The 24,484-nt window shown below is 38.0% G+C and overlaps 1 protein-coding gene across 3 annotated transcripts in view; it reads left to right on the forward strand.

Annotated features, from left to right (window-relative positions):
* PRKCE (protein kinase C epsilon) overlaps positions 1–24,023 on the forward strand; it is a 293,250-nt gene extending 269,227 nt beyond the window's left edge. For all 3 annotated transcript variants that reach the window (XM_056357343.1, XM_056357346.1, XM_056357344.1), the window contains 2 exons: positions 1,378–1,524; positions 20,753–24,023. In XM_056357343.1, the coding sequence (XP_056213318.1) occupies positions 1,378–1,524; positions 20,753–20,899 (294 nt within the window). In that variant the 3' untranslated portion in view covers positions 20,900–24,023. The remainder of the gene's footprint in view (positions 1–1,377; positions 1,525–20,752) is intronic.
* The last annotated feature ends 461 nt before the right edge of the window (positions 24,024–24,484 follow it).

The following is a 24,484-nucleotide window of genomic DNA, read 5'->3' on the forward strand; positions in this document are numbered from 1 at the left end:
AGACCAAAGAGGATTGTCTTTGGAGTGGTGCATGTATGTCAGAAACCAGAGAGAATTTCCTCGCTGATCTATGTTATATCATTAAAATCATAGCAATGGTATTCTCCTGGGGATGGTTGATCTAGCTATCTAAAACCATCTTAAGGGCTTCAGTATCTACTTATCTAATAACTGGAGTACTAAGGCAAGGGTATGTATTGTAGTGATTTATTTTTTTGGTAAGGGTGTCTTTTTTCTACAGATATATAGTATAATGTGGTACCTAGGTTAAATAGGCACTGGACAATTATCACATTTTGTTTCATGTGTACACTTTTTAAAAAGATTAAATGTTATAGTAATGGCTCCATATAAATGTACGGCTAAGTTTGGCGTAATTCTATAATATGAGTGTGTGATGTGTACAAGAACTGCATTTGTTGGTATTTGAATTACAAGGTCTCTATGTCGACATGCACTGGGGAATAAGTAGAGCAATTGCTAATAAAAGGAAGAAATAACAGCGCAAAATTAGGATAAATATTATCAGCTACCATCGTTTGATATCAATGTCTTACACCGGTTGTGCAGCTTTTTGCTGAAAGGAATAGTAAGAGTTTGAAAGTGAGAAGTCTAGAAATTGCCACACCAGAGAAGACCAGTTAGTTCCAGGTGCTTCCAGTTGCTGCCACTAACAGTGTGCTAAAAATGAAAGGCAAGGTACAAGTTATGTCATGAGGGAAGCTTTCTGCTGGTACTGATCACTCCATGTATTTCCTGAAACAGGACACGGGCAATTGACATAGCTCCAGGTGCTCTTCTGGCTTGTATTAGAATAAAATTCTAGAAATTAGTAGGAAGGTTATGGCTTTTCATGTGTCTGCTTGAATGAACTGTATGATTCTGCAACCTACATATCCAAAGGAAATAAACAACAGTAAGCATAATATGTAAGCCCTATCCCCCAAAATAATAGTTAATATAGAGCAAATAAGAGCTATCCTGACTATCTATTTGGAAATGTCTGTGGAGGGTTGAATATTTTCTTTCTTTCCTAGAGTATTTTTGGCCAAAGCTGGAACTAGAAGTGCTGAAAGAGAATCTGTTCCTGTAGCACTCCCAGCCAGATGAAATTAGGAGGTCTCAGCAATCAGTTGAAAGAGCTTGCTGCAGGAAACGTACACTTCAGAGTCTCTGAATCTCCTAGTTTGCCTGGAACCTCTGAAATTTAGAGGGTCATCCTTGTTGTTCGTACAGAAAAAATAACTTTCTGAAAGGAGGCTGTCTCTAAAATCTAGGTTTTAGGAATTGTAAATGTGTAATTGGACTGCAAATGGTTTCCAGCCACTGCCATCCATGTTTTAACTTTTTCCTCCTCTCCCTCCTCCAACCCTGTAGTTCATGACAAAAAACCCCAATAAGCGACTTGGCTGTGTGGCATCACAAAACGGGGAAGACGCGATTAAGCAGCATCCGTTTTTCAAGGAAATTGACTGGGTTCTTCTAGAACAAAGGAAAATCAAGCCACCCTTCAAACCTCGGATTGTAAGTAGCAGTTTGCGTAACATTCAGAGAAAACTTGGTTTGATAGATCTAGTTGTTGGCTTTTCTGAGGTGTGAGATTATCTGATGCAACATTTGGGGATTGAAACAGTAACATAAAAAGTGCACTGAAAAGATTGCCTCGACGTTTTTTCTGTGAAGGTAAGTGTCAGGAGTAGATTTAATGCACAGGAAGATGTCCGTGTTCAGTCACATAAACCATGAGAGGGTTCAAGGCCCTGTTTTAATTATTTTCCTGTGTTCCTAAAGATACCTTGATCGGAAGAGTTTATTTCAGTTGAGTATATACTGTATTTTCTGTGTGAAATCTGCTACAGTCCTGCATTGCCAATGGCCACTAGATTTTGCAGTGAAAGACAGAGGAAAGAATTTCTGGTTAATATTTTAACTGAAGATACTCGAAAAAATAGCTTCCTGGGCCATTGTGGTTAAATAATTTGGTGTACTTATATTTTCCTGGGTAATAATCAAGTATTTCTATTTTAAAGTAGCAATAACATGTAAAGAGCAGCTCCACATGCAGAAACTACAAAAGCCAAACAAAAATACTTTACTTATTCTTGTCTTCCTCTGGATGAAAATACTTAGTTCACCAAATGTCAGCTTTTCAGCTGGGAATGTGTGCAGTTAATTTTGTGCTTGGACAGTATAAGAGAATAATTTTATGATAAATCCTTTGATTTTTGTCTTTTGACTCTGCACATTTCTAATCACAATGTTTGATTTGCCTGTAAATACGATGAAGATACTTATTTGTTTCTTTATTTAGGTAGTTTACAAAGGTATTTAAAAACAAACCAAACCCAAACCAAACAAACCAAAAAAACCAAACAACTTTGGGCTCAACACTGAATTCTAACTTAAATTTAGAGGTGAAAAAGTCCCCTCTGTTATTGCAGAATTGATGTCTGTTGCATTTAATGCATTTACTTTTAGTCCAGTGAGATGCATGTCCCCAAGTTGCCTGCATAGGTGGTGGCAGTGAGGCTGCCTGTCCAGAACTGGAGCCTGACGTAGCTTCTCAGAGTCCACTCTTGGACAAGTCTCACCCTCTGTAGCTATGCAGAAAGAGCCCAAAGAGATTGACAGCTGTAAGTGAAATTTTGCCTTTATGAGTGTCTTTCTAGGAGTAATAGTAACATACAGTGTTATCGTATGAGGAAGTTTTTAATGTATTTCTTTGAGAATGGAAACGTAATGTGGTAGCTACAGGCAGAGGGATGCCTGAGCCAGCCCCTGCCCTGGAAAGGGTCCAGCCAGCGGGTCATGCTGGCTCCCTTACCCTGTTGCCCCGCTCTGCTCTGGAGGTGTGACCAGGCTGCACCGAGTGCCTGAGCTGATCTACAAGTCTCTGCACTGCTGCAGGAAGTGTAAACCCCAAGTTAACCACATGTAGTATCTGTCTGAAGCCTATTTAATACTGCAACTAACTGCTTTCCAGTTAGGTTCCACAGCGCTCCAGTGGTCACAGCCAGCCCCAGTTGGTGTTCAGCTGAGTCGCGTGTGTGTAGCTCTTTGCCTGTTTTCAACAAATTTGGCCTTTCATCTCACAGTAATTTTTGTTGCTTTGCTTAGTATTCATCAGTAAGACAGTTACCAAATCAGGATGCACAATTCCAAAGTAATTTTTACTTAATGCCTGCATCTAGTAAGACCCAGATTCCTCAGGTCTAGTCTGTTTATTGGCTGTTCTCCTTTCATGGTCAAGATGCACCGTCCCTTTGACAATACGTATTTTTATGAGGCCTTTATTATTTTTCGAAGTATTCCTGCTGTGGTGGTACTTCTTAAAAGTCAGGAGGCATTTAGTATGTGAGATGTTTTTATTCACTGCTGATATAAATACTTTCTCAGTGCAGCTTCTTTCTCATTCTGGTAATTATTTCACTTCTGTTACATTGTAAAGTCATTCCTATTTTATTAATTTCTGTTGTTTTGTTCCTTTTGTCCTTTTCTGCTTTCTTTAATGGTATTTTAGTTGGCTATTTCAGCTTTAGTAGTGGTTTCAGATTATTTTGGCGTAGTCCTTTTTATAATTTTCAAGACAGCTGCTTGCTCTTTAAAAATTGTTAGGATGATTTTATCTCTATTTACACCTTTTCTCATTTTTCTTCAGGCTGCTTCTGTAACATCAGATTTTCATACTACTTCTTTCCATATTATATATGCCAACTTTCTTTAGTCTACCAAATTTGATTCCTGCAGTTTAGTAGCTCTGTATGCTTGGGTTTTTTCTGAACTCTTGTTTTTTATGGTGGTGAATTCAGGTAATGTGTAGTCTGTTACAGGCATCCCTATTACTTTCATGTTCGCAGTCTGCTAAACTGTATTCCCCAGTAACCTGGTCCTATCAACTTTTACTGATAACTTTGCTACACTTAGAAAGGATATACCTTACATATTTACACTATGTTTATGATCTACCAGCTGTATAACTTTTGCAGTTGTTTGGATTTTGTTGTTTTGTAATTTTTGGGCAGGATCATACTGAAATTTTTACTTGTCCTGTTAAAACTGAACAATTTATTAGTTGGAAAGTAAAGTGTGATATATCTGTAGGCTGGAGAGGAAGATCACCTGAATAAAATTTAATTATTAATTATGCACCTTCAGAAATGGTAAAGGAATCTAGGGCAAAAAATTTCAAATACTGAAAAGATGGTTTTGTATACTTGCCAAGCTAGAGATTGCACTCAGTTTGAAAAATACAGGAAAGAGGGAAGAAAGTGAACACTAGTGAAATAAAGTCTGCTTTAAAATCTGGATAGGGAGTTTCTCTCTAAATTCAGTTGTGGGTGTAGCATTGAGATTCATTGATTCAGATTAACAAGCTTAACTGTTCCATAGCTATGGAATAACTACGGAAAAAACAACTAATGCCTGCATTTGGGATGTTTTCTGGTTTTTAACACCTTTCAGTATTGATAAAGGACTGTTGATTATTTAAAAGTTACTTGTAATATTAAAAGGGGATTAAAAATATATATTTTTAATCTTATGTTCGGGGAGCCTAGCTCTGTGAAAATACCTATGAGAAGAGAGGCCAGATTATTAGTCAGAAAATAGACATTCTTGCATGTTACGTGAGTGTACATGTAAGTAGGAAAAAAAAAGCATAAAATGCATATATAGTCATTTGTGCATTCAAATTGGGTTTTGCATGCACATACAAAATTTTGCTCATGCAAGAATGCATATATTTACACAAATATTCATCTATTTTCTGACCAACTGTTAAGGTGACTAAGGGGGGAAATTTTATAATTACTATATGATACAGACTTTAAAAAAAAAAATCCATAGGATCTATTCGAATGAGCTCTGGGCAATGTGAAATGCTGATGCTAAACAGGTAAAGTCATTAGAGAAAATCGTCAAACACTGAGGTCCCATCAGACAATGGAATAATCTGCCAAGGGAGGTCACAGAGGTGCTAGTGTGGAAACACCTTGCTTCAGTTCCTCCTCACTACTCCACTGCTCCCAAAAACATGCAAGTTCCTTGCTTAGCACAGCCCTCTTCCTCTTCTGTCACCTTTTATTATTACTCTGCCATAATAGATTTTCTGAGGAGCTATATTACATGGTGCTGTAAGGCTTGTGCTTCTCAGTTGTTCAAGTATGTAGTCTTAGCTCTGCCAGCCTTAAGACTGAATTTTTCAGCTGGACTTGGAAGAAACACGGCATGGCTGTTTATTAGCCAGACTTTTGAGGTCTGTGTTTTTTTAAAATCTCATTCGCACTGTGGATGGATGCAAATATATTCCTTATTATACCAGAACTATACCATCAGTGTCCTTCTAGTTTGTACATGATTTGATTATCTAGTGATGTTTTAGAAGCTGAAATTTCTTTCCTAACTGTTTTCAGCCTTGGAATGAAAATTACTGAAGTCTAAAAGGTCCTTGAAAAACAGACTATACTTTCTGAAGGCTTGCAAGAGTGCCCTGGGCAGAGCACTCATACAAATGGCTGAGGTTTAGATTGCTAAGCAGTGACAGGAGTGCCACACCAGGTTGTGCTAAGTACAGACAATGGAAGCAGATTGGATGGCCCTGAAACCTGCTGTGAAGGATCTTTGGCTGCTCCTCCAGCTTAATGTCTTGGAATAGAGAATACAAAGGGTGAAAATGCACTGCGGACACCTCCTATGATGCATATTTTCTACCAGCCCTTCCTTTCATAAATCCAGAATTACGAGGCTTCTCAGTGGCAAAATTATTTACACATATATATTATGGTTTACCATACTGAGGGCTTGTATACTGAGGGCTTGTTCCATGTAGAGCTATTATAAATGTTAGGCTACTATAGAAAGAGTAGTCGTTCTGGGGTGCGTCCAAGCAAACTTTTGGACAGCTATGAAGAGGATATTTGTTACACCTGAGCTCCAGTGACCTTGACACTGTCTCTTGAAGATCATTTCTGCTGTTCTTCAAACCCAATTCTTAATTTCACAGACTGTCTTGAAGTTTTCTGAATATTTTTCTTGCCTGCTGCTTTTAATGCAGACTGAATATGTAATTGAATATGCAAGAAATAAGTACAGTTTTAGTGCAGACAGATATCTTTTCTCCACAGCCACTGTTGTGAGACACAAATCCCTTTGAGGCATTTTGTTCCTACGTTGAGATATTTTGTCTCATGTGTCCTTCCTGGAATTTGATCCTGTTTGGAGAATGAAATTTCCCTAATCGGTAACCATAAGATCAGGCTGTGGTTTGCAACATAATTTATTGCCCAAGGACCACAAAGGCCTTGATAGTATTCCATGATTCTCTGCTCTCTGTCTTTCTTTGTTTCCATGTTTATGCTCCTGGCTTAGCTGAATTGCTTATTTCAGTTTTCAAAATGCATTTGCCACGTTACAAGTGAAAACAAGGGTGCAGTAAATTAATTTATTACCAAAGTCATTGGTATGATTGTAGGTGTGGTAGATCTTGTTTAGTGACATGATGGGATGATTCTGTCTGTCCTATACCAAATAATAAAATAGGCATTAAAAACAGCAATTGAAACAGGTTGCTGCTTCACCTTTAATGTGTATTGATGAAATTTATATTGTGCCAAGTTGTTATTTACTGGCAAAGCTCATATTTGAAACAGTGAAGCTTATTTACTGGCAAAACTTATATTTGAAACAGTGAAGCAAAGGTATATTTTGTTGTATTTTGCTTTTTCCTCAGTCTTCTCCGTATCTTATTAGATTCCCTGCAAGAAATTGTGTGCCATTTCTGAAAGCACAGCTGGCCAGCTGCAGGCTTTCCAGACTGAACATGCCACTCGCATCAGTCAGTGAAGCTCAGAGAGGTGTGCATAAGTGGCATAAAGATACATGATAACCCAGTCATACTTGCCAGGCATGGAAGAACATCACTGTCCAAAATTTGTTGCTTATTTGACTATCGGTGGTAGCCTCATGTGAGCATCAATTTAATTGAATCATAGAATCATAGCATAGTTTGGGTTGGAAGGGACCTTTTAAGGTCATTTAATCCAACCCCGCTGCAATGAGCAGGGACACCTTCAGCTAGATAAGGTTGCTTAGAGTCCTGTCCAGCCTGATCTTGAATGTTTCCAGGCACAGGGCATCTTCCACTCTCTGAGCAACCTGTGTCAGTGTTTCACTACCCTACCCTCATCAAGAAAAATTTCTTCCTTATATCTAGTCTGAGTCTGCCCTCTTTTAGTTTAAAACCTTTACCCTTGTCCTATCACAACAGGTCCTACTAAACAGTTTGTCCCCGTCTTATAAGCCCTCTTAAAGTATTGAAAGACCACGGTAAGGTCTCCTTTTCTTCTTCAGGCAGAACAACCCCAACTTTCTCAGCTTTTCCTCAAAGGAGAAATGTTCCATCCCTCTAAGTGATTTCTTCTTAGTTATTGTAGACTTAGACCAGCACAATAAAATCATGCTCCTGTTTCTTATGCTGTTGGTCACAACGTGCTGCGAAGAGCTGTGAGCTGAAGGAAGCTGTTAGGTGCTGTGCACCAAGGGCAGTCCCACCACAGCACAGTCCTGTCCTTTCAGGCTGGGTTTTTACTGTCAACCCTTGAAACGTGCATGCAAACAGACTTGTCATTTTCATCCAGCCTGTTGTAAATGTCAAGGTTGGGGAAATTTGAGACTTTGACTAAAATGTCCTCAACATGAAAAAACTGAAGAACTCTGAGCCAGAGGGTAATACAAAGCCTGGTAAAACAGATGTTTGCCATATGTATTTCTTTTTAGCAATTAAGCCAAAGTTTCATCCCTAATGGCTTTATCAGTGCCTGTGGCAATCCATTCATAGTGTAGCTTTATGGAGATGAAGTTAACAAAATAATCACATTACGATGATGTACTGTGAACGTGCAGCTTTCACAGAACAATACATTATTTTAATTTCCTCTATGCATTCATAATTTCTTGGTCTTCCATTTTAAAAGCTCGCTTTCTTCAAGAGCATTAGAAACAAAATGAACAAGACAGTCTATTGCAGAATTGTAACTTGCGGTATGGAGCAGCAGCAGCTGCTGCTGGCCCATTTATTTAATCTACTGTGACTCCCTTCGTTTTGTAGTCTCTTCCATTCCTACTGTTACATCACTGAGAATGTTTTCTGAATATTTGTATGTTCCTTCTTCAGTTCTGACTTCTCAGGGGTAGAGAGTTGGTCTAGCAGTTAAATCAGAAACCGGAGAATTGCAAGATACATAAGTTCCTCTACCAGATTTTCTGGAAACTTGTGGTGTGGTCCAGGGTTTATCACCTAATCTTTTCATGCCTCAGTTTCCACTTTGTGGTGATCTCAGGGGATGCTTAATGCAAAGTTCTGTGACAGTGAAGAAATATCCCTGAGAAGTGTTAAAAACCCAGTGCTCAAGATCAGCCTGGCTTTTAAATTGACTGAATGCGTAGCACTTCCCTTGGAAGACTGTTCTATGGTATACCAGACCTCAGTGTTAGCAGATTTCATCTTGATCCTCAGTCTCAAATTTCCTACGGTAATTTGCACCTCTCTCTCAGCTCTAGCAACTCTTAAGATAATAATAAACCATTATTAAAGTCCCTCCCCCCTTAGTTATCACGATCTGAGCCACATTGTCTGTATGCAGTTTCCTTGTGAACCTAAACTCCCTTGTTAGGTCTTGACTTAAGGATGCCAGCAATGTGTCCTCTTTCAGTTTTGTGCTGCAGCAAAGGTTTGAAATAAAATCATTCCCAAATATGAAAATCTAGACCTAGCCAATGATTGTGGGTTACAGCTGGAGTAAGCAAGCACTGGAAATTTTCCCCGCCCTCCCCCCCCTTCCCTAAATGAATGAAAAACTGGCAAAATTTTGGCAACACTTTGTCGATGGCTTATGACAAGCTGGATGCCCACAGTGTTTGGAAACTGGGATAGCAAATACAATTCAGCACCTACAGAGTGTGCCGCTGGCTTGTTTGCACAGGCAAATGGGCAGAGGCCGCACCTGCCTCATGGGTGGGTGCCTCACTGAACAGCTCCCAAAAATGTGTTCAGTTAGAGAGGTGTGCGTTTAAATTGCTGCAGCAGTCGTCTGCTTACTGTGAAATATGGCTGGAATCCTTAAAGAGGGACCACGTTTCTGGAGAAAACTTTCAACTATATTAGCCTGACACATAAGTTCTGTAATCTCAGATTTGTTTTCATACATGACTGCTAACAGGCGAAGATTTTTTTTTTTTTTTTTTTTTTTTTTCTTTTTAAGAAGGGATTTTTAACCTGGTGTTGGGAAGTCATGACACACTTTTGGTGGGGGTTTTTGGCACACCTCTATCTTTTTGTGACAGTGGATTGTATCATCATACGTGCAGAATTATGACTTTGCCTTTACACTGTGGGGAAGAAGCCCTGTAAAATGCAGTATCATTCAGTAGCACCAAAAGGAACATAAGAAATTACAGGCCAAGTAAATTTCTTTTTGTATAAATGTTCTCTCTTTTCAAGTTTGCTTCAGTGTGAATGTCCCTCTTTAAGGTAAGGCCTTCAATATGGGGAAAATGTCAAGGTAGGTCCATTTTTAGGCCTAATAACCTTGAGGTGTCCCTTCAGTTTCATAATATATTTCCATTCAGTCATCAGTGCATGGCAATGAGCATTTAGCAGATGGGCACGCAAGGGGCTATACTGCATGCTTTTGCATGAAGTGTTACTGCTTAGACAAAACACTGGAGAGTGATCTTGAGACCTCAGACCCTCATGTACCATTATTAAACATTGCACATTATGTATTCCCCACTTGCTTCAGGCATTTCAGGCATAGGAAAACAGTGGGCTTTCTTCTGAGAGTGACACCATGGTGATTAATACTGGTTTACAAAAAAAAAAAATTTAGAAACAGGGAAGAATATTTTTCAGAATGGCTAACATATATCCTTTAGAAAAACTAAAGAAAAATGAATGTGGACTTTCAGGACAGCATTTTTGTTACAAACAGCCATAATAGTTAAAGTCAAACACTTTTCTTTGCATGCTGCCCCGCCACAAGGTATCATGAATTAGAGTATTTCATGTCAGCTGGTTCCTAAAAGTTACACTTTTCTGCTGCTGGTTCAAGTGTTAGCCAGGTCACGGCTGATTGAGAAGCATTGGCTATTGGCAAACGATGAAGTTCAAGATCTCAGCTGAGCTTGCAGTACCCAGTTGTGAACAACACTACCGTAACTACCTGCAACGTAGCCCTTGCCCATCGGTCCAGCATGTGGCTGGGCAGGGCAAAAAAGTCTGTAAAACTTCTGCCTCTTCCCTCAGCTAAGTAAAGGATCTTGATTTCAAAAGTTTCAGCTAGCTTGGCACTTTGTACAACCACTAAATTTGCTGAGTGTCAGTATATAGTTTTCAAGGAACATATGTGCAGTTTGCATCACAACTTAAGAGGAATCAAGAGTAACTGAGCTGGTACTTTTAAGGGATTTCAGTGTTGTTTGTTTGAATCAACAAGGTTCTGTTTTCCCAGAATTTGCTTATTCAGTTAGTCTTGTTTTTTTGTTTTTTTTTCTCTTCAGAACCAGTGCTTGCAGCAGCTGGTTTTAGCTGTGATTGCCACAACACTAGAATTACAGAAGTTTTAAAGCTACTTCCCAGCACTGCAGATTTCCAAATATTTATAAATTAAACAACTTTTATTATGCTGCTTTTGATTCTGTACTGGAGATCCAGCAGTATTTGTTTAGTTTTGTGGAGTTCTGGTCTTACAGCACTAAAATCTTTTCATACTGAATTATATAGGTTCATTTAACCATCTGTTAAACATACATTGTTAAGTGGTGCCCATTGGAATGGAGTGATAAGCAGCCCAAATGTTCCTGCTTTCCTTTAGCACTTCCTCAGAATAAGACAAATTCTATTTCGCTTTTTGGCTGCTTTAATCTCCAGTGCAATTTTCAGAAAATAAACCATTAAGTGAAATCATCTTATTACTTACAGTGCATTCTTAAGCATTCAAACAGAAATACTTTAATTTTATATTAATATAAATAATATTCCTGGGTTGGGCCTGTTTCTGATGTCATTAGAAGCCATTGGCAAAACACCAGGTGATTTAAGAAGCAGTAACACCTAGCTCATTATCAGACAGTGGAGAGGAATTTATCAGAAGAAAGTGAAGATTCATCAAAGGCTGGCAGTCCGTCACTAGTCCCATTCACAGCTGGAGTCCAGTGAACATAGAATGTAAGAGCAGATTTGTCTTTGGGTTTATTTCTTGTGCAGAACTTTTTGTATTAGCTGTACACCATGGTAATGCAAGCGTAAAGTTAACACCAGTGTCTTACTAGGATGTTAATGCAAAATGGGCAGCAAAGATTTGTCAATGTATGTGTTCACAGCTCGGCATACTAGTGGAAAACAATTCCATTGACATATGCACTAATATCAGATGGCGGGCTGAAGCAGATGATATGTAGGCACTTATCTTCAGTAGGAGAACAGGGAAGGTGTCTTTAAATGGTAAGAAATCCTAGCACTTCATTAACTGCTGCTTTCCTGTTATGCTGCTGTGCTGTTACAAGGGATTTTGTTACTGTGGAGGCACAGACCTTGTACTGGTCCTCTCAACAGCATGCTCCAGGAGTCATATGCTGAAATTATGCGGGATGACAACAACATTCAGTCTAGATATTTATGAAAAACCTTAAGTGCAGATCTTGTTCCTTGATTTGCATGCCATATTTCTGTTTGCAAAGGACCTACAGAACAATGATTCCCTTTGCTTAATTGTGGCATATGGAACAGAAGGAGTTGAAGATCATGATTGCCTATGACCCTCTGAAGGATTGTGTTTATATTTGACAAGAACAAGAAGAAAAAGAAATTCAATTTGTGTCCCCAGATCTGCAATAACAGCTTGAGTTCCTGGCAAGACTAGGTTCCCACTGTATAAAAAGCCATATAAGTGAAAGACAGTCAAGAGATCATAGGTAATGATAGACAGAACACAATCCATGTATAGGAAAACAAAAATAGGAAGAAAATTAAATACATAGTGAAGGGAAAATTGCTCAAGCTTAAAGCAGATCAGTAGCAGAACCAAGAATGAAAGCTGTGTCACTACAAACTCTGCTATGTCTTATTGCATTCTTTTAATATATCTGTGTTCTGAAAAAGCAGTTTTAGTGTCTGGAGGAAAGGTGGAAAGGAGATACGCTGAGATGCAGAACTAGTAGGCATTCATGTATAATTGCGCAATGCCCTTTTTTTTTTTACAGTCTACAATTTGTATGACTGTGCATTAGTTTAAAAAAAAGCTTCAGCTGCTTTCTAAAAAGTCACGTATCTTTATTTTAATCTGTCTTGGCAAAGGCTTAAAAATAATCATCAGACTTCAAAACATGATCTCTAACAATTCAGTAGCCTTGGAATTAAGCCATCAGTGTGTAGCTTTCTGTGTATAAGGTGAGACCTGCTTATACCATTTTTCTGTATGAAAGCCTGTCATGCACATCATCCATGTCAAACTAAAAGCTTTATTCTTAATGAGCTAGAGATCATCATCAAAGAGCATGAGTTTCCCAAAATGTTTTGAAGGCAGTCTTTCCAAAAACTCTGTAGCATTCCTGCTCTACAGCCTATAGTGCAAACCATTCTAGTGTGTAGCTGAGTCTTGGAACGATGCTCCCACTGTACGAGCTTGCTGTTACCTTTCATGCTGTGGCGTTTCTTTGCATCCAGTGTCACAATGCACATGTCCATGCCTCCTCAACAGAGGAGGGGCTCAGAATCACAAGATATTGCTATATATTTGTAATGTCGTAACATATTCAGGAAGGTTTCCATAATGTGTTATTTTTCTGTAATTAAGTGGAGTAAGTGACCATAGGCAGAATAAAATTTTGGAAAGTCAGTCGGTCAGTATTTATTCAGGATACATGGCAGAGATCTTGCAATATTTCATTACATCATTCACCTATTCACTAGCATCAGAGTCTCCATAATTTATTCCTTTTTTGTATGTGTGTGATTGCTTAAAGAATGTAAAGCAAAATAAACCTATGCATCTTTTACAGTATAAATGTGGACAAGTATCTCAGTGCACTGCTAGACTATCTGTATTTCTGTAATTTTTTTAGTAATTTATGGGACGTCTCCTGGAAGCCACTGGAATTTTAGGGACATGTGCCCCTCGACTTACCAACTCTTTTGCATCACTTCTTTCTCTTCTTTGCAAGTCAGCTCTGCTTTCTGGGTGTAGCCAGTCCTCTGCACTGAAGCGCTAGTGATCAGGAAGACAAAAAGGCTTCTACACACGTATTGTAGGATTCACCAGCAGCTCATTTTGCATGTCACAGCTGCACCAATCCTGACCACTGTTACTCTGCTGTAACAACAATGGTTACAATGCAATATCAGGAGAACAAAACTGAAGATGGACTAATCTTGGATGTGTGCCAGGATGTAAGCGGGGAGGTGACGTTGGTGATCATGACCTTAGAGCAGCTGAGGATGTTAGTGGGGGCTTGCCAATATAATGTAAATTAGAGAGGCACACATATAAAATCTGCACAGCAGTGTGGATCATAAAACTTGCAGTAGAAATTGCATTGTGCAGATGAAGTGTATCTTTTCATGTGATTGTTCCGTTGCTTTCTCTCCTTGTATTTCTTCCCCACCCCAAGAAGAAATATAAAATTGTTTCCCGTGTAGTTAAACTCTCAAAGAAACCTACCATACGGGAATAGCATAGTGTAGAAATTCAGAAGTTAGCACTCTTCCCCTCCAATTTTTTTCACTCTAGAAAATGCACATATTCTACCATAGCATAGCTTATGTGCAGTGGCTATGTTATGATTAAGTTCTAATGGAAGCAAGCCCTGATAAGGCGGACAAGATGGATCTTGGGAGTAAAGACTAACCACAGGTGGGAAGCTGTAGTGCTGACCTCCCCTGAAGTTCCTGTGAAATCTGTCTCCATTGATGTTATGCACAGAGATGACTTGTGCTTTAGCAATCGGGTGATGAACAAAGCAGGTCTGGTTATATATAACTTTAGTGCTGGGTACTTACTCATGCTAAAACCACACCCAAGTAGGGCCATAGGGCACAATGCTTTTACAGTGACTTCTTCTAGGTGAGGTTCGTTGCCCAGACTGCAAACATGGGGTGGTTGTCAGTGAACCTGCAGAGCTTTGGTTTTGTTTGCCTTGCTGTTTGTTTTGTTGTGGTGGGTTTGGAGTGTAGGATAGGAAAAAAGTTGTGCAAAAGTGAAACACTGAGGCTGCCGTCCTGGCCATGTAGTCACATAATTGTTTGTACCCCCTAATTGTTTAGGTTATTCCTCTTTCCTACTTGACCCATTTCATATTTGTAGGAAAGGTACATGCTGTTTCAGTATACAGGTGATTTCAGTTTACTGGATCACGAGTGATCCCTTTTAAAATTCATAGTCCTCTGAATTAGCTTGTTGTTTGTTAACTATCTATGTATTTCCATAACAGATTAAATGGTGGACTGCATAGGTTGGCATGCTTTTCAACTATTGTTCCACTACTAACATCTGTATTGGGTGGTTTGGGTTGGTTTTTTTTTCCCACTTCTTCCTCTTAAATAGGTGTCCTTTACATTTAATTAAAGCATAACGTAGGAGCACAAAATCTCACCCTCTGCTTGGAAGTAATGAATGTTGGTATACTTGTAAAAACTACTTGGAGTCAAAACCCTTTTTATTATTATAACCTTCAGCTGAATATACTGCAGCTCATGGTGGATCTGTTGTAACTCTTCCATGCGTGAATAGAACAATTAACATTATGAAAAAAAAAAAAACTTGTGAAGTTATTCTGATAACATATATTTCATATCTTCTGAAATAAGACAATCTAGAAAATACTTCTAATACTGATACAGATTCTCAGGGCATGAAATGCTGTGAGGAAGCATCACCAGGATACACAGAAAGACAGGCCTGAAGTGTTGTGCTTCTCAGCCTGTTTCTTTCACAGTGTTCATACTGAATTTCTCTCTATATAGAATGAGTGCAAAAGTGAGTGCTCATTACAAATGGTCTCAACTTCTTAGAAACTACTACACCAGGGGTCCTCAAACTTTGTAACCAGGGGGCCGGTGCGCGGATGAAGTGGCAGGCAGTCATCTGCGGCTGCTTGGTCTCCCCCCCCAACCCCCAGCGGGATGTGTGTGTGTGTCTGTAAATACCGGGGCTGGATTGAGGACCCTGGGGGGCTGTATCCAGCCTGCAGCCTGCAGTTTGAGGACCCCTGTACTACACCTTTATAAAAAGAGATCCAATCATTGGTCAAAGTGATCGCGGCCTGTGCTGTGGTTTTGCTATCAGAATAGAGAGGTGAATGAGAGCACAGTGAAATGTGAGGTTAGCCACATAACTGCGATTCAAACCAGTTTGTTTGATGCCTTGAGTTTCCATTTGTCTTGAAAAAAATGCTCTTAAAAATCTTATCAGTGATGAGTAAATACAAAATATTTAAACTCTGATCATCCTGATCGAAGAACAACTTCTTGGTGATACTGTGTCAAATGCAGGAATCATTTATTACTGAAGCAAAGTTCTGGATAAAATTAAGTTATACTGTGTAACACATATGAGAAGGTGTGACTCTTGCTGTGTCCCCCCGTTCCTGCTGCACGGCTGTCACGTGCCCCCGTAGCTGCACATCAGAAGCTGCAGCAGCTTCCTGCCCAGTTTTAGTGTGCCAGTTGCATGTTTGATTTGCTGCTGATACAGCTGGGTGCTGCACTGGAAGGGTTCTCTAGTGAAGCTCCCCAAATGAATGACAAACTAGGATTTCACTGTGGGCTTGAAAATATATGAAGAGGCATCAAGCATTGCTATTGACAGAAAATTGCAGTGGGGTAAAGTTAAAGATGCTCCATTCAGTGATGCGGAAAGGCCAATCTGCATTTCTGTGCTGACAGTATCTTAGACTGTGAAAATAATGGATGAGCTTTGTATCTATTTTGTGTCAAAAGGTTCACTTACTGGAAAATGTCATAGCACAATATTTTTTTCTTCCAGTACATTGGTTCATTGTCATAATGATAATTTCTGGCCTCAGTTACTTATATTGGCTGGCTGTTCTGCATTAGTTTCTTATTCTCTAGTGAACTAAACAGACATCTATTCATTGATTTAAAGAGGATTCCTATAGTTATATTTAAACCACTTATTGTGAATTTGTAGGAAAATCAGACTAAAATACAAAACCTAGGCTTTTGTGGCAGTGTCATTTTCTAGCCACCACCTCCATCTTTCACTTTCTCTGAGCAACCTTTGAACCTGCTGAAGAAATCCAGCCTGGTATAGTGGACCTATTGAGCTTGCAAAAGATTTGAAAGAGTTTTGGTTATTTTCTGGAGATTAAATGAAAAAAAATGATGGAGTAGAGAGAGATGCCTCTTAAGGCCTCCAAGCTGGAGAATTAATTTAATCCTCATTAGGCAGAAGAGTCCACTGAGCCTCTTGGCCTCATGACCCAGGTGATGGATGAGGTCCCTGGTTTGGAACACCCTTTGTCAGGTCCCTTCTTGCAAGTATTTCTGTGCTGTTTCAATACTGAAGGCTCCTGTTGTTCACATTTGGTTCATGTGATTAATGGAAGGACTGGCAAGTTCTAACTTTCTTACTGTATTTTCAGTGATAAAAACATCAGCTTAGATATCTTTTTTCACTGTTGCAATTCATATAGTCTCATCTATTAATCATTAACAGTCAAGGTTGGTGGTGATCCCTGACACACTGGAAACCTTATTAAGCATGTTTTTGAGAGGTTTTTTAAGCATGCATCTGTGACTGCAGGTAGAAAATTAATTTTTTTATTGAAATGGTAGTGAAAATAAAACCAGTTCAGAAAACCACTGTTTAGCATGTGCTTATTAATAGCATACAAAGCTTCTTTTAATCTTTTAGTAACTATATGAAGATATTCAAGAAGAAAAGCATTTTGACTCATGAAACAACATCCCCATGTCCAAAGTTGAACAGGCCAATTAGGAAAGCTGATTAAGTGGTGTTTTATGAAGAGAGAGTCTTTTAAAAATTTTCCAATATCTTTAGCTTTTCAAACAGAAGCGGTAATCTTTAAATAGAACAAAATGAACAAAACATGACCTTGATTTAAGAATTGTAATCCTTGATGGGTAATAGGTCATATTGATATTTATTAATTCAAGGAGTTCTACTTCTGTAACATAAGTGTTACATCAAATCGGATCGTATCACCCACATGAAGCAAGTCCACATCTCCCAGGATAAGCAGGGCACGCTAGGGTAATGCCCAGATGGGGCGCCTGTGGAGCATTCACAGTGCTAGAAAAAAAGATCAACTAGCCAGAACATTTCCTGCACAAGAGGTACTGAGTCACTATTTCTTGTCACTATCAGAGATACTGTGCTGGTGGAGAAGCCATTTTTCAGCTGAGGTTTAGAACTGGAGTCATGTACTTCTTAGTCATTCCAAGTGCCATGGCACTGCTGCTGCTCTGGCAGATGGAGCCGGACTGCCTGCGTGCTGCCTGCAGTAGAGCAGTCTGCGTGGTGTGGAATTTAGCACTTAATGTTGGAAGCTCTTGGGTAACTGCTGTGACCCTGATCTTGTGTAGCATTAATGCATGGTGAACACAACGTGTTTGGGTAGTCTAGGGAGAAAAAAAAAGTAGCATCTGAAACCTAATCAAATTTCTGTGTGTTTGAGTGGACAGCTGTGGTTTTGGAGTTCTGTTTTTTTCCTAATAATCCTAGTTTCTCCAGTCATCTGAAATTGAAAAGCCTTACTTGGAAAAAAGTTCAAAAAGTTAAAAATAGTGTCCCAAAGTCTCAGGAGCTGCAGGCTAAATAAACAGAATCCCACCCATTTTTTAATTACTACATTTTTTATAATGCATTTTCCAGCCAATCAAAATATTTTTCTTGTTTTCTTCGATTTTTTTAATGTTCAAAGTTGGGTAATAGCTGCACACTGTTTCCTTCATATACTATCCTTACCTTGCAGATCTTCCTTCTTTTCTCAGCTTCTGTGCTAGGAAACAGCCACAACCCTTCATTCCTTCATCCTGAACCCTCATGCTACAACTATATATTGATTTGTGCTGTTGGCCTGCAGAGTATTCACAGTGCATGTACATTAAAATAGCAATAGTAGCAGAAATGTGACCAGACCTGTTTTGTCTTAGCAGATGAGTCCTTGCAAAATAGTCATAGCTTCTGGAAGAAAATGCCTAAGTTCCAAAGGAGAGTTTCTCAAATAAATCTTCCTGTTGGAAAGAAGCACTTGTTATGAACTCTACCTTTTGTGTTGTATGCCTTCATCCACTTGCTTTTGTTCCCTGTGATTTATTTAATCTCACTCAGTTGAGTGAGGCTTGCGAGTATATAGTTGCAATCTTAGATTGCTCCATACTTGTCATGTTAATAAATTTGGTGATTTACATCTATGCTGCCAAAAAGACATGGAATTGCTTACAAATGTGAGAAAGTAAAAACTTCTATTTCCTTTTTCGGTCTTGAAGGCATATTTTAAGAAGTGCTAGGCTTTTAAATCTAAGCAAATACCTCTGGTTGTTGTTCCAGTAGTGTTGGGGACTCAAAGTTGTGCTGGAAGTACAATTATTTTTAATCGATAGGATTTAGGTACACCAATGTTGGGACAGTTTTTCAGATGTACTCATCTGCACTCTTTTTCTCCTAACACCTTCACAAATCCTAGTGATGGTTTTCTGGAAAAAGTAGCTATTGGTAATTAATTGCGCCTGATAAGCTTTGTCATCTTATTCTTTTAGCTTCAGCAAGGAAGTAACACTTTTCACAAATACATTCAGTATGAAAACCTGAAAATAATATATAATGTACTTGTTATCAGCTAGTCCAGAGCTTATTTGTCCTGCATAGCTAGTGATTAAAGTGTAAGTGTAGTCACGTTTCTCTTGCACATAACTACAGTTTGAATTCTACTTTCTACAAATATTCACTTACCTCCTTCTACTTTAGTGACTATTCCTGTAGCAAATTCGTTGTACAAGTATGTGAAAATACTACAGTAGGACATGGGGGAACCAGAATAACATAGATGTAGTTGCAATGTAATGCATTTAAAAATTCACATGGAATTTCATTCTTATTTTGCAGTATTTGCCCAAATGACTGGGAAAAAACATAAAGCCCAAAGCCTACGTCCTTCATGCTTAGTGTAGTTCGCAGTATATGGGTCACATACACTTTATGTCCAGTCTTTATGTACGAAATCACACATGTAAACAATATATATATATATGTATGTGTGTTTAAGTCCATATTCCTTTCCTTTTAATGAAATCTTGTAGACAGAAGATGTGGATTTTTGGTTGTGTGCACTTAGAAAGTACTTGATTTACAAGTCACAGTCTCTTGCATTTATATAGAACTTTCTTTCCCTATATCTATAAAATTCTTCCAAACAATGTAGGTGAATGTTGATGACCTTTTTACAGTTCTGAGAAAGAAAACTATTTGGTTTAGTGCCTCAGTAGAGCTGATAAAGAAATATATTTATATATATATATTTTATAGGAAAATTTACCTACATTGACAGAAGATATATATTCCATTTGAAATACTTTAGTGTACTTTATGATGTATCATTTTATGAGTTTATAGTTTTACTTTGTAAGTCAAATAGCTGTTCTATTTCTGGTATCATCTTAGTTTCAGACACATGCAGGATGGACACAAAGCTAGTTTTCAATGTGTCAGTGTTGCCTCCATTAAGTGTCACTCAGGTAACTATTAGATTTAATGAAACAGAGAAGAGAGACAGTGTAAAGGAAAATGGCTGTTCCAGTTCCCTGAACCTGTACATGCCTGAAATGTGCTGCTATAACATGGGAAACAAACAGTGCAGGTCTCAAGGAAATGACCATGGGGAATGTTTTTCCCTGTAGCCTTATTTTTTTTTTTTTCATGTAAGTGGTCACAGGTAGTCACCATCATGAGCACCACGAGGACAACAAGCCAGCCTCCCCAAGGTTGTCTCTAGTTAATAGGTTTTATCCCAACCAGCACATGTACAGTTGCACTCTGTTGGCCCAACTTCACTAAAGTAGTGAAGTGCTTTAGACTTCAATGGGGAAATCCTGATGCCATTGAAATAAAGAAGAGTTCTGAGGTGGATTGCCCTGGAGCCAGAATTTCACACTTGGCCGTGGTGCTCCGAATGACATTCAGTTGCTGAGTTGCCAATGTGGAACTCAAGGGGTATGGTCTGAGAGCTGTTGTGAGGTCTACATCTGATTTTAAAGTTGTGTGTAGCCAGATATAAACAGTTAACTTAGAGTTGAAACAGTAGGCTATATTGTGGGGAAATCAATTAAATCCGTTCACTCTGTGCCTCTGAAATGAGATATCATTATGTTCAAATCTAAGAGGATACAGCCGTACCACCTACTATGCCAAAGCCTTCTTTAAACTAGTCCTGATCTCAGCTTCCTGCTTTATCATCATACTGCTATTCCTTCGCCTGTCAGAGACCCGTGAGTCTCTGGGAACTCATTTATAGTACTGCTTCTGTGGCCTCTCCTGAACTCATTTATAGTAGTTGCTCCTGTAGCTTCTCTCATATGTGTTATTCTTTGTGTGAAGTAGCTCCTCTTTTATTTTGATCATTCCAGAAAATTCTGCTCTTTGGGGGGATGGAGAGGAGGGAGAGCACCTTGTATTTTACTGTGCTGTTTTGCCATTCACCTTATTTGTATTTTTCTTCTCAGAAAACCAAAAGGGATGTAAATAACTTTGATCAAGACTTTACACGAGAAGAACCAGTACTAACACTAGTGGATGAGACAATTATAAAACAAATCAATCAAGAAGAATTTAAAGGGTTCTCTTATTTTGGAGAAGAGCTACTGCCATAGACAACATTAGGCTGACAGATGACTGATTCTGCAAGAAGTGATCCTGAAGAGGTGAAATTACTGAGACTCATAGATAAAAAACTACTTCTCTTACCCCGAGCCCATATCCCCAGTTAAAGTATATATTTATTGTTTTTTCCTTTAATCTTCTGATCTGAAAGCACTCTTAATTTCTGTCTCACAAAGCAATGCAAAACAATTTTGTATCAGAAATTGTAGATGTAACACACTGCCGTATATTTGCAACTTTTCTTTAATTCCTAAGATCTCCCTAGAGGACAAAATCGCATCTTTTCCATGGAAAATTAAGCCGTGCTGTTAAAAGCAATGTAGCAGATCACATTCTGTAATTGTCATACATATTTAAACTAAGAAGGTGAGGACTGTTTCTTCTGCACTGGTGGTTATGGTGAGATCTGTACTCAGATGCGGAACAAAAAAGTCATGTGTTGCCCTGTGGCAAAAGCAAAGAGATCTGCCTGTGTGGAGGTGTAATTTGCAATTACCAGTTTATTGTGGTGAGATACAAACTTAAAATAAAGCTGGCCAGAAAAAGCAGCACATCAGTTAAGGCTTTTGATGAAGTTCCTCATACAATTTATGGAAAACTCTTAGGAATAAGAAGAGTCACAAAGATAACTGTTTGATTTAAAGCAAGAAATAGATATTACATGGATAGTTATTAAAGGGCTAAAGAATAAAAAGCCTGTAGTACTTTAACACAGCTATATATAGGCATTTCACAATTTTTCAGGCAATTGGGTGTACTATCCATGTTACCAAATTGACTATCTATTTAAAGGAACGATTAATGTGATGGCAAGCTTGCAAATGTTTACAGTTAATTTTACATTAAAAATTAATTATAAACATTATAAATTTGCCTTTTCTATTGTAGCTAAGTTGATAAATGATTTCTTATTTATATTTATTTTCTCAGCAGTGTGTTACTTTTGCACACTTTTACAAAACCATAATACTACTGTGTTTATTGTTTTTTATGTTTAAAATCTAAAAAGAAATCTGCTTTTAGAAAACACAAAATAAGGCTACACATGCATTATGTGGAAGTGTGTTAAAAAACTGAAGATCAAGTATTCACAAACTGACATTGTTGGAAGTTGTAAATTGAATTTTTTTGTGTATGAATTGAAATGGTAACTCATGTGGACAATATTACTAATGTGAAGTTACCTCCTGTAGATACGCTAACAGTGTTATGTACTTATATTTCCAGGAGTACCCTGTGGTTTGTTTTTTGGGGTTGTTTTTTGGTTGGGGTTTTTTGGTTTGGGGTTTTTTTGGGGGGTTTTTTTGTGTACATGTATCGCTGAGGTCATTTTATTATATATTTTACTGGACTGAGTGAGCGGTCATTGGAATCCATTTTAATTGTTGCACATGGATTTCCAGCTGCACAAAAATATATATACTTGTGATTGGCAAAGTGGCACTAAAGAAGCTTTTTTGCCTTTTGTACAGGTGAGATTTTGTATATAGTGTTTGCTGCAAGGCCTGTGGAATTCATTGAATATAGAGGTATCAACTGCTGCATGTTCAGGCATACTATTAAAATGTTAGTCTATGAAAGAATAATTATAATAATGTCCATGTGCAATACTCTTGTATGTGTATTGGTTCAAGTTACTGTCAGAGAGATGAGGTTTTTGTTATAAAAGATGTAGACATATATTAAGCTATACTAAATCTCTTGTATAGTTCTCTTCAACTCTATTATGACATGATAGAGCTCACAAAGAGAAAGGAATGTTACAAATCGTGGCGGACAAAGTGTGAATCATTGGCTTTAAGAGATAATCTCGGTCTCAAGCAAATGAGTTAGTCTGTGTCGGTTTTGCGTCTGGCTGCTCATAGCCTGTTACTGATGACAACATTCAGTTCCATTTTGTTTTGTTTTTAAAACTCAGGTGTAATTATTATATATATTCTTATGATGATTTCAAAATATTAAATCTTATGATATATCAATTAATGTGTTGTCTGGCCTACAGGTGTAATAATGGATCAAGCCTTTAGTTTAATTTAATTTATCTTCAGTAAACTTTTGTACTGGGAAAAGACTAGTTTCTGGAGCTGAGTACCAGCACAGAATGATCTTAATGATTGCATCATCTCAATGTTTAAATTTCTTTCTCTTTTAGAAATATATTGTAGAACTGCCCATCAATTTGTGTCTCACCACTGGCTCTGTTTATTTCTCATCACAGTTAGCTTTTGACATCCAGGCAAGAACTGATCACAATGCTAAAGCGTTCTTTTCCATAGGTGAGTAGACGGGGTAGGAAGACGTGTTGCCGGATAGTGCACTACTGTTTATACAACAAGGGGCCTTTACACAAAACTCTTTAGCATTTCTTTTGAAGGAATAAAAGCATCCCATAAAGCTTTTGTAAGCAAGCCGTGTAGTCTGTATTCCCATTTCTAACATGAAGATAATTAGCAAACATTGGTATTTCAAGAGGCCTCAGCACCTGCAATGTTTGGTAGGATGCTAAGAGAAAAGTGAAGGAGATAAAAAATTTTGCATGGGCAGATATTTCTTCAGTATAAATAGCTAGATCCTCTGCATTGGGTTTACATCAGAAGGTTTGTCTGTTACCTTGAACATTTTTTAAAGATAAGTCTTAAAAATGGACATTCTGTTACATTTCTGCCTGTTCTGTAAAATCTTTCTTGTTCCTTCTTTGTAAAATGAGTGCAAAATGCCAAAAAGATTATTAATAATAATAATAATTATAAAGAATCCATTGTTTCTTGTTTTTCCTCCCAAATAGACTTTATTAAAAAATGGAAACACATTTTTCTCCATAGGGTGAAAAATAATTGTCTCAAAAAAAAAGGCTTACAAATTACCTCTTTTTAAATTATGTGCAGAATAGTTCTGGCTAAATATAACATGTATTCAGTTGGGGGGGTAGATTTTTTTTATTGTGAGGATTTATTTGTACAGAACTTTTTTTCTTATGGATGTAATTTGAATCTCTTGCCATTCATTAGTGTTATTTCATCGTAAACATTATTACTGTGCCAAATGTACTGTATTCAAAAGGATGTGAATGTGTATTGTTTTGGAACCTAATAAATACAATGATGTTAAATCTTATTTTTTTCCCCAAAGTTTTCCTGAGTATTTCCTAATGAGGAAGAAAGAAAGATGAAGGATGAATATTTTTCCTGTTACGTTGTACGAAATACTGTGAGCTTGTCTTTTAGGAGTGGGCTTTTTGCAAAGGAAGGATTTGCTAACAAGCACCTCATCTGTGAAGCACTAAACACTGCAAGAGAAACACAGGTAACAGTGCATGAACAGTGTTTATCTTTGGCAATGTAACATTTACCTCAAAAATACCAAGCAGGTGAGTTTACAGACTTTTTCTGCTTACCAGCTACATAATGGTCACTGAGTTCTGCCTGATCCCAGCGTTCTGCTTAGCTGCATTGTTAAAACTCACTTCAGTAGGGTGCTTTGTGTACAAACACATGAGGCTACTTTAGTCTTTAATTGGATTGATTAGAGGGATTAATAGGATGTATAAGTTTAATTACTTAGCATCATAGAGCTTA

This window comes from Falco biarmicus, chromosome 12 (genome assembly GCF_023638135.1).
Source record: "Falco biarmicus isolate bFalBia1 chromosome 12, bFalBia1.pri, whole genome shotgun sequence".
Classification (NCBI taxonomy): domain Eukaryota; kingdom Metazoa; phylum Chordata; class Aves; order Falconiformes; family Falconidae; genus Falco; species Falco biarmicus.